We start from the raw sequence: 12,542 nt of genomic DNA, 5'->3' as shown, positions 1-12,542 counted from the left end.
CTTTACTTGTGCCATTTTTGCGCGTCGCTCAGCGAAAAGCTCTGCAATGGCATCACGCGAAATTTTCTGCCGGGCAGGAGATGGGTTTGGTTGGTGCTGTTTTACTTTGATGTTGAGTGGAGATTGTGGATTGTGAGCCCCAGCAACTAAATTATTTTCAGTGGAGTTTTTGTCTTGGGATTCCTCTGCTAGTTCATCCGCCAAAGTCTTGTTTGCGAGCGTTGAGATTTTGTCAGTACTGCAGTCAATATTGGAAATAGCAGCAGAAACTGACCTGACCTCCTCTAAAAGTTGCTCACTCAAAGAAATTAAGTGAGGGAAGTCTCCAGTTGTACTTCGTTTTGCTACTGCTGATGTAATTTCAGTTATTGCCGCAGTCACAGCTGACTTGGTTAAAGTTACCAAGTCGCTCTTGACTGCATTCATGAGGTCCGGCAGCAAGTCTGTTAAGTGTTCTGCTTCCGTTGTTGTTGTTGTTGCTGTTGTTGTTGCAGCTGCTGCCGAATTGGCGGTCTTTTCCACAGTCGTACAGGTGAATGCTTTTATTTCCGTAGCACTATTTTTGCTGCTGTTGGCGACGTTAGAAATGTTTTGCTTAATAGCACCAAACATTTTTTCTACGCATTCAAGCGTTTCGTCGTGAGTGGCAGCTAAGCTTTCGTAGTTAGAAAGCAGTTTATGGTTTGTAGACAAAGTGCGCTCAATGTCTTCTTTAATATTACAGAAGAATTCTGCTAAATGTTGCAGGTTTTGTTCAAAGATGAACTTTTCCTGACAGTCTTGACATAGTGGGAGCATGAAAGTCCGCAATACTTCCTCGCGATTGCGCTGTACTCCTACGCATGCTGCTTGAAACGTACGTCTGCATCTGCCGTGACATCGCCAAATAAAACGATTATCATTTTGTGCACAGTTCACCATTCCACACTTCATTGTCACACGCGGGTACTTAATTACGAGAGAAAGAAAAACGAACGCGGAGGTCGCGCGCGGTCAGTTAATAATATTTATAAAAAAAAGTTAAAATTATAAAATTATATACACGAGCGCTAAAAAAGCGCGTCCGAACTCAAAGGTGGTTCAGAATGCAATGAGTTCGGATATTGGTCGGATATTACAATGGTCACAGCTTCGTGGATATTTTCCTACAATCTGTTGACGTCGCCAGATCCGGTGGCATCTCCTATCCGCTCGTCCAGCTTCTGGTGGTACTGTTAAGCAACTCCTTCAACTGACAAGCGTTGGATATTGAAAAGCATCGCTCTGATGTTTCGTGAATTCGTGACGCTAGAAAGTCGAGCCTGATTTTTTGGAACTACAAGGTAGTGATCCGAGTCAATGTTCGGGCTCCTAAAGGACCTTACATCTATAACATCCGAGAAATATCGTCTGTCGATCAGCACGTGGTCTATCTGTGAACAAGTGTCTTCACTCGGATGTTACCAGGTGTGTTTGTGGATATTTTTACGTGCGAAGTAGGTACTGCTGATTCTGACTCTAGCTGCAGCAATGGTCACAAGTCGCACACCATTATTATTATTATTATTATTTCCGTATCAATGACAGGGCGAAAGGAAGTTTCTCTTCCGATCTGCGCATTTGCATCGCGATGACAATCTTTACATCGTATGTTGGGCACTAGACCTGTTCACCATTTTCAAAAGTATTTCAGATTCAAAGTGCCACCCCTCTATTTCAATGAGTATCTTAAATGGAGTCTCCTGACCAACTTTCAGTCAAATCCATGGAGATTTAGAGGTGCATCAAACGAGATTTGTGATTTTTCAGACTTTTTCGTAAAAATATCATCTGAACGTATTAATTTAACTCCACATAATAAAAGGATTAGTCGTTGATAGCTTCCTTAGACTATTATCCACCACTTTGTCATTCATACTAGGATGATTAGAGTGCTTATTCTATAAATTGTTAGTATATTTAGCTGAAAAATATGCTTAAAAATCAGAAAAATATTCTTAGGTGCCTTTGGGGGTAGTATAAATTTTCAATTGTGCCCAATTTTTTCCCGTTCATTTCCTTCAAGTGTTGCAGAATTTTCGTCCATACTTCACTTTATTCTAAAAAATAAGCTCCGGCATGTAATAATGTAGTTTTCATGAAATACTCAACATACATAGGGTAGTCAAGCAAGACCATTCCCCCTATGCTAAAACAAAGTTCACCATGATTTATGAGCAATGTTGTCCAGTATGCTCGACCTACTTATATGGATCTAGAGTGGGCTATGTGGTAGTGTCAGGGCCTGCAGATCAAGAGGTCCACGGTTCGAGGCGCTTAGCAGTTAAAGATATTTTATTTATCAAGCCAGGTGGCTAATTCCATGTTGCTGATAATCTGTCGCGGTCGGAAACTTCCTTTAAATTGAACATGATAAAAAAAAATCTTATAAAGTTTAAAAAACATCTTGATTTATTGGTTATCCTCTCCTTAGTTATTGTACCACACTCATGGCACAAACAAAACCGGATCGATCCCTCCCATTAACAAACCAGTACTTCACAATTGGTGGCTGCAATGATGGGCATGAACTTATTATAATCTCAATCATTGAAGGTTGTTTGAAATTAGTCAGTGGCATGAGTGATGCAATAACTAGGAGGAGGGTATGGAATCACATTCAAGTGTAGTTAACGACCCCAAAAGGTCATTGAAAACATGGCATTTTTCATAAGGCTTGACAAGAAAAAATCTTTATCGACTCGGTGCCTCGACCCGTGGACCTCTTGATCTGCAGGCCCTGACACTACCACATGGCCCACTCTAGATCCATATCAGTGAGTCGAGCATACATAGGCCTCCATAGGTCTTATCAAAGCTCTCATAGAACTAATCCTTCACGTCATCAGGTTTATCGTTCGTTGGGCCGTAGATGTTGATCAGACTATAGTTGATCAGACTATAGTCCCCTTCATTAACACATAACACGCTTCATCTGCTTCCCGATTGCCAAGAAGCCAACTCCTCGTTCTGCTCTGTTACCGTCGCTAGAAGTGTTACTTATGGGATACACCGCCCGGAATTTACGTTCTCCAGTTCTGGGCCACCGTATTTCCTGGATTACAGCCACACTCACGCCGACCTTCTGCAGCTCACGAGCCAGGAGCCCAACATGTGCAGGTTCATTCAAAGTTCTCACGTTCCAAGATCCGACTTTCCGATCGTTGTCCTTTTTTGTTGCCGGGTCTGTTGCCGTTGAATCAATCCGTTTTTGACTTTCTTCATTTCATTCATTTATTAGTTAACATCTAAACAGATAACACTGAATCAACAATTTGACGCCACAATGCACGGTTCGAGGCCGCATCTCTCCATCCTCGGATACGCCCCACGCTCGCCAAGTCGTTCTGCACCTGGTCTGCCCATCTCGCTCGCTGCGCTCCACGCCGTCTCGTACCTGCCGGATCGGAAGCGAACACCATCTTTGCAGGGTTGCTGTCCGGCATTCTTGCAACATGTCCTGCCCATCGTACCCTTCCGGCTTTAGCTACCTTCTGGATACTGGGTTCGCCGTAGAGTTGGGCGAGCTCATGGTTCATTCTTCGCCGCCACACACCGTCTTCTTGCACACCGCCAAAGATGGGCCCTAAGCACCCGTCTCTCGAATACTCCGAGTGCTTGCAAGTCCTCCTCGAGCATTGTCCATGTTTCATGTCCGTAGAGGACAACCGGTCTTATTAACGTCTTGTACATGACACATTTGGTGCGGTGGCGAATCTTTTTCGACCGCAGTTTCTTCTGGAGCCCGTAGTAGGCCTGACTTCCACAGATGATGCGCCTTCGTATTTCACGACTAACGTTGTTGTCAGCCGTTAGCAAGGATCCGAGGTAGACGAATTCCTCGACCACCTCGAAGGTATCCCCGTCTATCGTAACACTGCTTCCCAGGCGGGCCCTGTCGCGCTCGGTTCCGCCCACAAGCATGTACTTTGTCTTTGACGCATTCACCACCAGTCCAACTTTTGTTGCTTCACGTTTCAGGCGGTGTACAGTTCTGCCACCTTTGCAAATGTTCGGCCGACAATGTCCATGTCATCCGCGAAGCACGACTTTCTTGGTAACTGTAGAATCTTCGGTAGACTAGACCTGACCAGGGTTACGCTTCTCGATGCTGACTTTACACATGGATGCGCCTCTGGACTGAACTATCGGACTGTACAATTTTCCTACAGTCAACTGGTCTGGAAAAAAATCTTCGTTCGAACACACCGCGTATAATTGTATGAATGTGTTCTTTAGTTGATAGCTCGTCTCACGCACATCATAACCATTCTTAGAATCGTTCTATCTTCTAATGCTTATCAGTGAGGATTATAGAATATCAATTCGTCTGTGAATGGTCCAGCAGTAGCAAATTACTTACGATTTTTTGTTAGCTGGTGGTTGTTCCCCAATATATGCAATCATGCTTTTGCCGATTGTCCACTTGAATAATATTTACGGATTTTCCGGCCGATGACGAATGCTTCCTGGAACTGAATGAAAAAATAATTGCAAAATTGCGTTGCCGTCAAGATTCTCAGAAAAAAACGGTGAAAAACAATCGGGATTCGAGTGGTAGTTCCTCACTTCTGCGTAGGTACCTTGAGCGGGGACAACGCTCGGAAGTAAAAACCGCATTAACGTAGTTTATAGGTCTAGGTCAGTGGAGACTGATAACTCCGTTAGTCACAATACAAATGAAGAATGACTGAACATGAAGTTTGTACTGTGATAGAAAGTAATTTTTTCGCAATATTCTGCTTTTTATTGATTATCAAAAGATTATAAATGTATGATATAATTAAGGTGGAGAATTTTCATACAGCTATTTTGCGAAATACCAATAATTGAAAAGTTGAAGCGATATATATGTTAGTAATTTTATTTTGCCAAACTCCAACGTAGACCATTGGGGTTTCTCAATAATTTACGATAAAACTGGTTAAAACAGATCGTAACACAAATTGCCTGTAACTAATTAAAGTTTAATCAAGTGTTTAGGTCTTAACTTCTCGGAATGCGACATTACTGAACGCAATGATATTATTTGGATATTATTTAGCAATGCATAGACATTCTGTTAAATTGACGGATTGATTGTGCTGCAATGCACGATCGTTTGATAAGGTATAAACATAGGTGAAAGAATATATTTTCTATCGGTATTTTGGAAAATTGGAAGATTTTCTATCTGAAAAGAATACTTTTCTCGTTCATATAAATTTATTTCTATGTTGATTTAATCAGAAGCAACAATCTGAATATATGAACAAATTACATGCTAAACGAAAGGTAAATAAGTAGCGAACTGTTGAATTCCTACCAGGATACACAAATCTCATGAGGAGAACTATTGTTTTTAGTGAACATTTTTACATTATGAAGTAGCATTCATCCAACTCGGTAGCATAAAAGGAGCTTCGCGAATCTTGAACCAAAGTCCCTCGTCGCAAACAGCATCACAAACCGAAGAAAAGGTCATCATCAAGGGGTCAAGCTTTAGAACAAACAGGCTCCTCTCTTGCTTGATATGCCAATATGGGCAATGGCAATCAATCCATTCAAGAAATTCTTATAAAGTGCTCAGTCCGTGTTGGATCGCGTTAGTTGAAAGATCGGATTCTGGATGGTTGTGAAAAATTACTTGGAGCTAGAAAATAATATTGGAGTTTGCAAATATTTACTGAATAGATAGTTAGTGCACGAGTAAAGTGTGGCGAACGGTGATTGAGTGGAAGCATCGCAATGATTAAACTTGGGGTGGTAGTTTTGCTTGTTATCGGCACGTGCACTGCAGGTAAACACATTTTCTATTTAATTACTGTGGAGTCAATTCATTGTAAAAGTGTGGCTTCTCAACAACACTTCCGCTTTGATTGGTTTAGAAGTTTGGGTGTTTAGTATAAGTTGAATGTTCTGCTCTAAGGCTCATTAGTTCTCTTTTGGATATTATGCAATTAAAACAAGTTCAAATGAGGGGCTTCACGATATTGTTTGTGTCGGCTGTGCTCTTCCAAAGTTCATTAGCTCTGAAGAATCTGGAATTACCGAGGTGGAAATCATTCCGTGATGCGGAACAGGAATGCGCTGATTATCTGTTTATCACAAATGAAACTCTGGAGCGATACCGCTGCCGTGGATATCCAGACGAGCCGAGTGTTCGCAAACTGCTCAACTGTGTTGAAACAAATTTGAACGCGTGGGATGATAGCCATAGCCAGATCAAGGATTACGTATTCAAGCAGTTCTTCGTACCCAACACAGTTGATTGTGATAACGTGAAGCATACCCAGGAGTGCTTAGATCGCTACGTGGTTCCTCTGGATCGCCAAGATCGTCTGGGTCGGGCATATCAAACTTTCCAGTGCTACTATAGGCATTATGCAGGAATAAGTGATGAAGTGAAATGGGTGCCGTTCCATTTCAGCGAGGTGATCCAAATAGTGGGCGATTGTCTTCGTATTGTTCCGCAATGTCCTGAAGCTCTGGTAAATTTCTGCAAAGGAAATTTACCTCCCAACCCGGGTTATCCGAATGCAGTGTACTGCTCTACCGTTCGATTGGGACTCTACAATAAAACGACTGGAGTTGACTTTCAAAAGCTATACGTTCAGTTCGGCGATGATGAACTTCTCGATGACGACACCAGGGAGTGCGTGAAGAGAGTGGAGGAACAGCATTGCAAAGAACCGGAGCGTCTTGTGCACGCACTAGGGGAGTGTTTGCTGAACTATCTTCCATTTGTGCAAGCCTTCAGCGTTAGCGCAAGTAATTTGCTGGGAAATCCGCCCCATTGTGGCATTCCGCCCAGTCCACCACCGAAAACTCAACCGCGCTACAATGCTCATCTTTAAATCTTAGTTGTTGCAAATCCAAGTTGTGCTCAGGTATCTTTAGAATTATTAATGACCGTTTACTGATGTTGTGTATCATTTTTTTTTGTCTTGAGCCGTGACGTTGTTTATATACATTCGATGTGTTGCAAATCGTATTAAATTGTTGTAAATAAAGACTTATCTATTATTGCATTACTGAATTTTACTGCTTGCCTTATATCAAACATGAAATGAGATCGTTATTTTTTTTAGTATAACATATTTATAATGTCATCTAACTCCTGAAATTCACAATATATACACACTTTTTTTTTACCGGGATCTCGCAACATGTTGAACTTTTACCGAGATTCGCACAGCCTTGCCCCAGCAAACATGTTTTTTTGCCGTGATTTCTGTCAAAATTGCTGAAAATCAGCAAATATTTTGCCGAAAATCAGCTAACAAACGTCATTTTTGCTGAAATATCAGTTTTTTTTATTATGCTGGCGCACGGCTGTGCGGATTTTTGCAGAGCTGCAGAAATAAAATCTGAGTGTGTAGTGTCTTAGTTTTCTTACTACATTGACAAACTAGATGATGAAAACCAAATCATAAATTGAGAAATTGAAAAGATTTTATTATAATTTTGACTTATTTTTATGATGATTGGCTTTATTATTTTGCTTCATTTTTCATACAATTCTAAGGTATCAAAACGTAATGACGGTTAAGAACACATGAATGTGGCTTTGACTTGTTTTTCATTTAATGTCGGCAAATAGAACTCCTATGGAAATGCCTACCATATACTTACATTTGAACATTTTTCTCAGATTTGTAATTATCAGTTGAGTATTTCCAATTGTAGTACGCTACGAAGTAAACGATTTATTCTGCAATAAAAAAAGTGAAACAAGCATCCAACTTGCAATTCGATCTGACAGTTACTTATGCGTTAGTACGTGTAACAATGAAGAAGCACGAATTTATTCACAAAAAATGGATCGCTTCAGCATTTGTTTCACTACTGCTTCCGCACTGGAGCTGGGAATTAATCGACGGTATTAGTATAACTCTGTTTTCATCGGACGGTCGTTCAGTTCTTCTTACAATACGTAGCCAAACGGATTAAAATGAAAATATATCTGGCGTTTTTCGCGTTGGTTCTGGCATCACAATGTTGTCCGATTACGAACAATCCGCAAGACCCCAGGAGGAAATCATTCAATGATGCAGAGCAACAGTGTGCCGAATATTTGTTCATTAGTCGAGAAACACTTCAGCGATATCGAAAGTTCAACTATCCGGATGAACCGAGCGTTCACAAGCTGCTCAACTGTATCGAAATCGAGCTGAATGCCTGGGATGAAGATCTTCAGCAGATAAAGGATTACGTGTTCAGCCAGTTTTTCGTACCGAATACAGTCGATTGCTTATACAAGCAGCACACGCAACAATGCTTGACACGAAATACAGCGAATCTTGACAAGAGTGATCGTCTCCGCCAAGCTTATCATTCGTTCCAGTGTTACAACCACCACTACGGTGGCATCAGTGTTGAGCGTAAATGGGTGCCATTACATTTTAGTGAAGTTGTCCAAGGCCTCTACGATTGCATGCACATCGTTCCTCATACAAACCAATCACTTTTGGACTACTGCCAAGGACGGATTTTGACCAACCCAGATTATCCCAAATTGGGATATTGTTTCTTCGGAAAATCCGGTTTCTATAACAGAAATACTGGAATGGACTTGGAAAAGCTTTATATCCAGTTCGGAGACGATCACCTAATAAATGATGACACTAGAAAATGCGTTGCCGGTGTGATCGATCAGTACTGCAAGGAACCGGACCGGTTTGGGCACATTGTGCTTGATTGTTTGATCAAGTACCTTCCAGCGGGTCGTGACATTGGGACGGCCGCCAGCAATGCTTTGGGTAATCCTCCCGAGTGTGCAGTGACGCCTCAGCCGTGAATCAACGCACCATGTCAATAGGATATTTCGAAACACCGCCGTCAGTGGTACAAATTATGTATATCACTTGTCAAATAAATGAACCGTTTGTTTGAGAAACTGCATATGTAACATTTTTGGCCAAAATGAGATTTTTATATATTCGTCCAAAAATACGTATTCTGGCAAAAAATAAGAAAAAAAAATTTTCTTCAGGAATGTATGAAAAAAATTCGTTTGTTTGAGAAACTACATATGTCCACGTACTTTGAAGAGCAATTGTGGAATACTGCTTAGATTTTTTGCACTGAAATTGCCCCAGGGTGTTGAGTTTTGCCCAAAACTATTGATCTGTATCGAAGAAATTTAAAGTTTCGGTGCAATTTTTTTTTTTCAGAAAACAGTTTTTTGTTGTTTTCTCGAAATAGTGTAAAATGGACTTATGCAGTTTCTCAAACAAATGATTCAAATGTGAAATTAGTCCGTTGGTTTATTCATGAAGTGTTTTGAAAACATTAAAAATTTATTTGTATTTATGGAAGAATTTGAACTGAGGATTTTTATATACGAAGCTCAAACAATATTGGATGTACATATATCACTGTGTTATGGTTCGAGAAAATTTGGAAAAATCACTCATTTTATTGATTACAGTGAACAGAGCAATGACTAATTCAAAACAAATTTTATTTCACCAGTGGAACAATTGTCTTTGTGGTTGAATTGACCAACATTGGCCAAGATAACAAAAATAACTTAATATTGTTCCTTGAGCATCGAAATATTACCAAATATGTTTTTAAGTATTCTATCACAGAGAAATAGACGTCTCACTCAACACATGTTATATCGTTCACCTTTTTAACGGTTGCTTTAATTTTTTGTAGGTGGTCAATCGGCCACCGATGCCACTTCAATCGATTTTGATTGTGTTTAACTTTTGCGCACTACCGCCATCTGGTTACCGTTACACACAGTGACTTGAGCATTGATCCTGAGACGATGATTTTGATGCTGGTTTGCGTGGGAGTGCTCTCAGATTCGACAAATCGATCTTTGTTTATAAAAGCAGATAAGTCGTTCTGAAAATTTGCTATTGAAATAGTTTGCTCAAAAAATCAAAGTGGTAATATCGTTGTTAACATGATTTTGAGTGATCATAAGGAACCGTCACCACACATTTAATGGTCAGAAAAAGTGCGACTGTATGGAAGCAGTTTGTAATGGCAGTAGGCCTTCTGCGGAAAAAGGGCCCAATTCAGAAACCACATGGTTGTATAAAGGGAAAAGGATCAAAAGGTCGAAGTTAGGGCTAACGATCGAACCACGCGGATTTTTTGTAGTCTGAAAAAATAAAAATTTCTGGCCAATAACATTCAGTAATGGTGTGAAATGTATACACGTTATTAAATTGATAGACGTTAGTAGAATCTTGAGAGTTTTGAGAATGCAAGTGGCTGGTATTTGGGAATTTCTAAGATAATTTGGAGATTTGATTAATAACATCGGAACATCGGAACGAAACCAGTGCCTAATGTTTAACTTGTGTGTCTATGTCGAATTGTCGCATTTCAAAGTGCAGATTTAAATTCTGTTTCCCGAAATTGGGTAAAATATAGCATTGGCAGTTCGGGACTATTGTTAGCAGCCCCATCAACATCTGCATAATCCAACAAAAATACACTACTACTACTACACTACGCATGTGACTTAGATCCAAACACACAATTTAAAGTATAGGCTTCCTTTTGAATATGTTTTTTGCCTTGAAGTTGAAATATTTGAACAACTATATAACCAAAACATTTGTGCACCTCTGAAATCCTTGCTTGCGATTCTTGCACAAACGGATGCGTGGGCATTGCTGTAATAGTGAATAATCAATACATTGCTGCGTCAAACGCAAATTCGTCATGGTTGCAATCTGAGACGAGACCTGCAAAGGCGCTGCTTCTTTTTCTTGTTTTGACACTTGTTCTTCTTTTCATCACAGTTGACCATCGAGTTTCAACTGTTTACTTGACTGTTTCACCTAAGCCCCAGGTGGACCCTTCTGAGCACAATAAAAGTGTATCCAATTCACGAAATATGTTAATTCATTTTCATAAGGATTTTTATACCGGGAACAAAACACAGGTTTATTACTGATTATTAACAAGCTAAACGGAAGGTTTGGAATACTCGTTAAAGTAAAAAAGTCATGGTAAAGCAAAAATGATGTGGAATATTTTATTTGGGATACCAATACTTTCACTCAAAAAGCTGCTGGTTGCACCTGACAGTTCGTGACAGCAGTTGACTGGCAGCAGCTGAAGTTACATTTTTTCCTCTTTGCAGGTCTCGTCTCAGGTTGCAATGAATTCGTTTAAATTTCAACTCATTCTAGTCATTTCTACAATAGTACACAGTTCGAACAAAACCTGTGAATTTCCGTTCAAGAAAATTTGACCTCCGTGTGTAACAACATAAAGTTATAGGTTGATTTAAATTTACACATGCTGTAATTTCATGGTCCATATTTTTAATGGAAAATAAAAATAATGCCAACATGGGGAATCGAACTTCGGTCCGCAGAGTGAGAGCCTATCTAGTTGGCCACTCAAGTACTTTCACTTCTTGAAAGCGAGCCGATCCAAGTATGCGTATCAGGTTAAGCGTTCTGGTGATTCAATTATTCTTCAGTAGACTAAACTAGCCACCCTATAACCAGAGACCGGCAGAGTGGAAAACTGTCGAAATGGCAATGTATGGAAATGCATGAAATCGTGAAAATAATACTGGCACCACTTGAACTTTTTGCTTGCTTCTTATGGATGCAAAAAGTAAACAAGTCAAATTGGAACCGCTTTTGACGGTTCGGTTGGAAACAAGATGGCGTTTTCGCCGATTTCTTATTGCAGTATTTCTAGACTAAACGATAGCTTAAATTTACACGACACGGAATCTCTTTCGATACGGAGTTGTTGGAGATTGAGTTTGCTGAAAGATTTCTCGTCGGGATAGGCAAAAACAATACGTTACAGCGATGAAATGCAGCGTCATTAAGGCTGCTTTGTTTTGATATGCGAAAATATCCATTTCAGTCTATGCTTTTATGAATAAAATACACAGTATAAAAATGTTACAGCACATATGATGTAACAAAAAGGGAGCGATTCGACTCATTTTTCCATCGCTTTTTAAAATTAAAGGCCGTAATTACTATGAACCTTGTGTCCAATATTGCGTGCAAGAAAAAGTTGTATGTAAAATTAGAGGCGTTTAAATATTTCCACAGCGTGTAATTTTCAGAATCTCTAACTGTGAGATGCCAGCTGCAGTTTGCATGAAATGCAATGAAGTTGGTTTTGATTTGTTCTAGAAGCCACGTGCTCGATCACCAAAGATTCTTAAAGAATCATGTAAAATTAAGATATACTGAATCGAAATTTCAATGATTTTATCATTTACATCACAGAAACTTAAATTGCCATTTGGTACACGTTCTGTTACCGAATTTTACATTCAGTTATGAATTCCATCGTGTCTAATTTGTATTATATTTTACTGTGTATGTAGTTCCTCAAACAAACAAAAAATAACATTCCTCATAATCTCCGAGCAAAATTTTTTTTTGCACTCTCGATAGGAAGCATACCGTGAGAGACGTTTTTCGGTAGCTGTTACGATAATGAACCTGATTCGGGGAGCTGCAACCTATGATAAATTTATTTTAATGAGCCCTAGTTAAGGGGGGCACCGGTTCTGATGACGCATTTCAACTTGT

General features: G+C 39.9%; 2 protein-coding genes across 2 annotated transcripts; both read left to right on the top strand.

Annotated features, from left to right (window-relative positions):
• The first annotated feature begins 5,972 nt into the window (after positions 1-5,972).
• On the top strand, positions 5,973-6,854 carry LOC134210066 (uncharacterized). The gene has a single exon (XM_062686093.1). The coding sequence runs from the start codon at positions 5,973-5,975 to the stop codon at positions 6,852-6,854; it is 882 nt and encodes a 293-aa protein (XP_062542077.1).
• Positions 6,855-7,885: 1,031 nt separating this feature from the next.
• LOC134217127 (general odorant-binding protein 69-like) lies at positions 7,886-8,901 on the top strand. Its single transcript, XM_062695907.1, has one exon. The coding sequence runs from the start codon at positions 7,952-7,954 to the stop codon at positions 8,795-8,797; it is 846 nt and encodes a 281-aa protein (XP_062551891.1). The 5' UTR covers positions 7,886-7,951; the 3' UTR covers positions 8,798-8,901.
• The last annotated feature ends 3,641 nt before the right edge of the window (positions 8,902-12,542 follow it).

The sequence above is a fragment of the Armigeres subalbatus genome, chromosome 2, assembly GCF_024139115.2.
Source record: "Armigeres subalbatus isolate Guangzhou_Male chromosome 2, GZ_Asu_2, whole genome shotgun sequence".
Classification (NCBI taxonomy): Eukaryota; Metazoa; Arthropoda; class Insecta; order Diptera; family Culicidae; genus Armigeres; species Armigeres subalbatus.
Note: the sequence above shows the minus strand (reverse complement) of the source record. Positions and strands in the feature narration are given on the sequence as shown.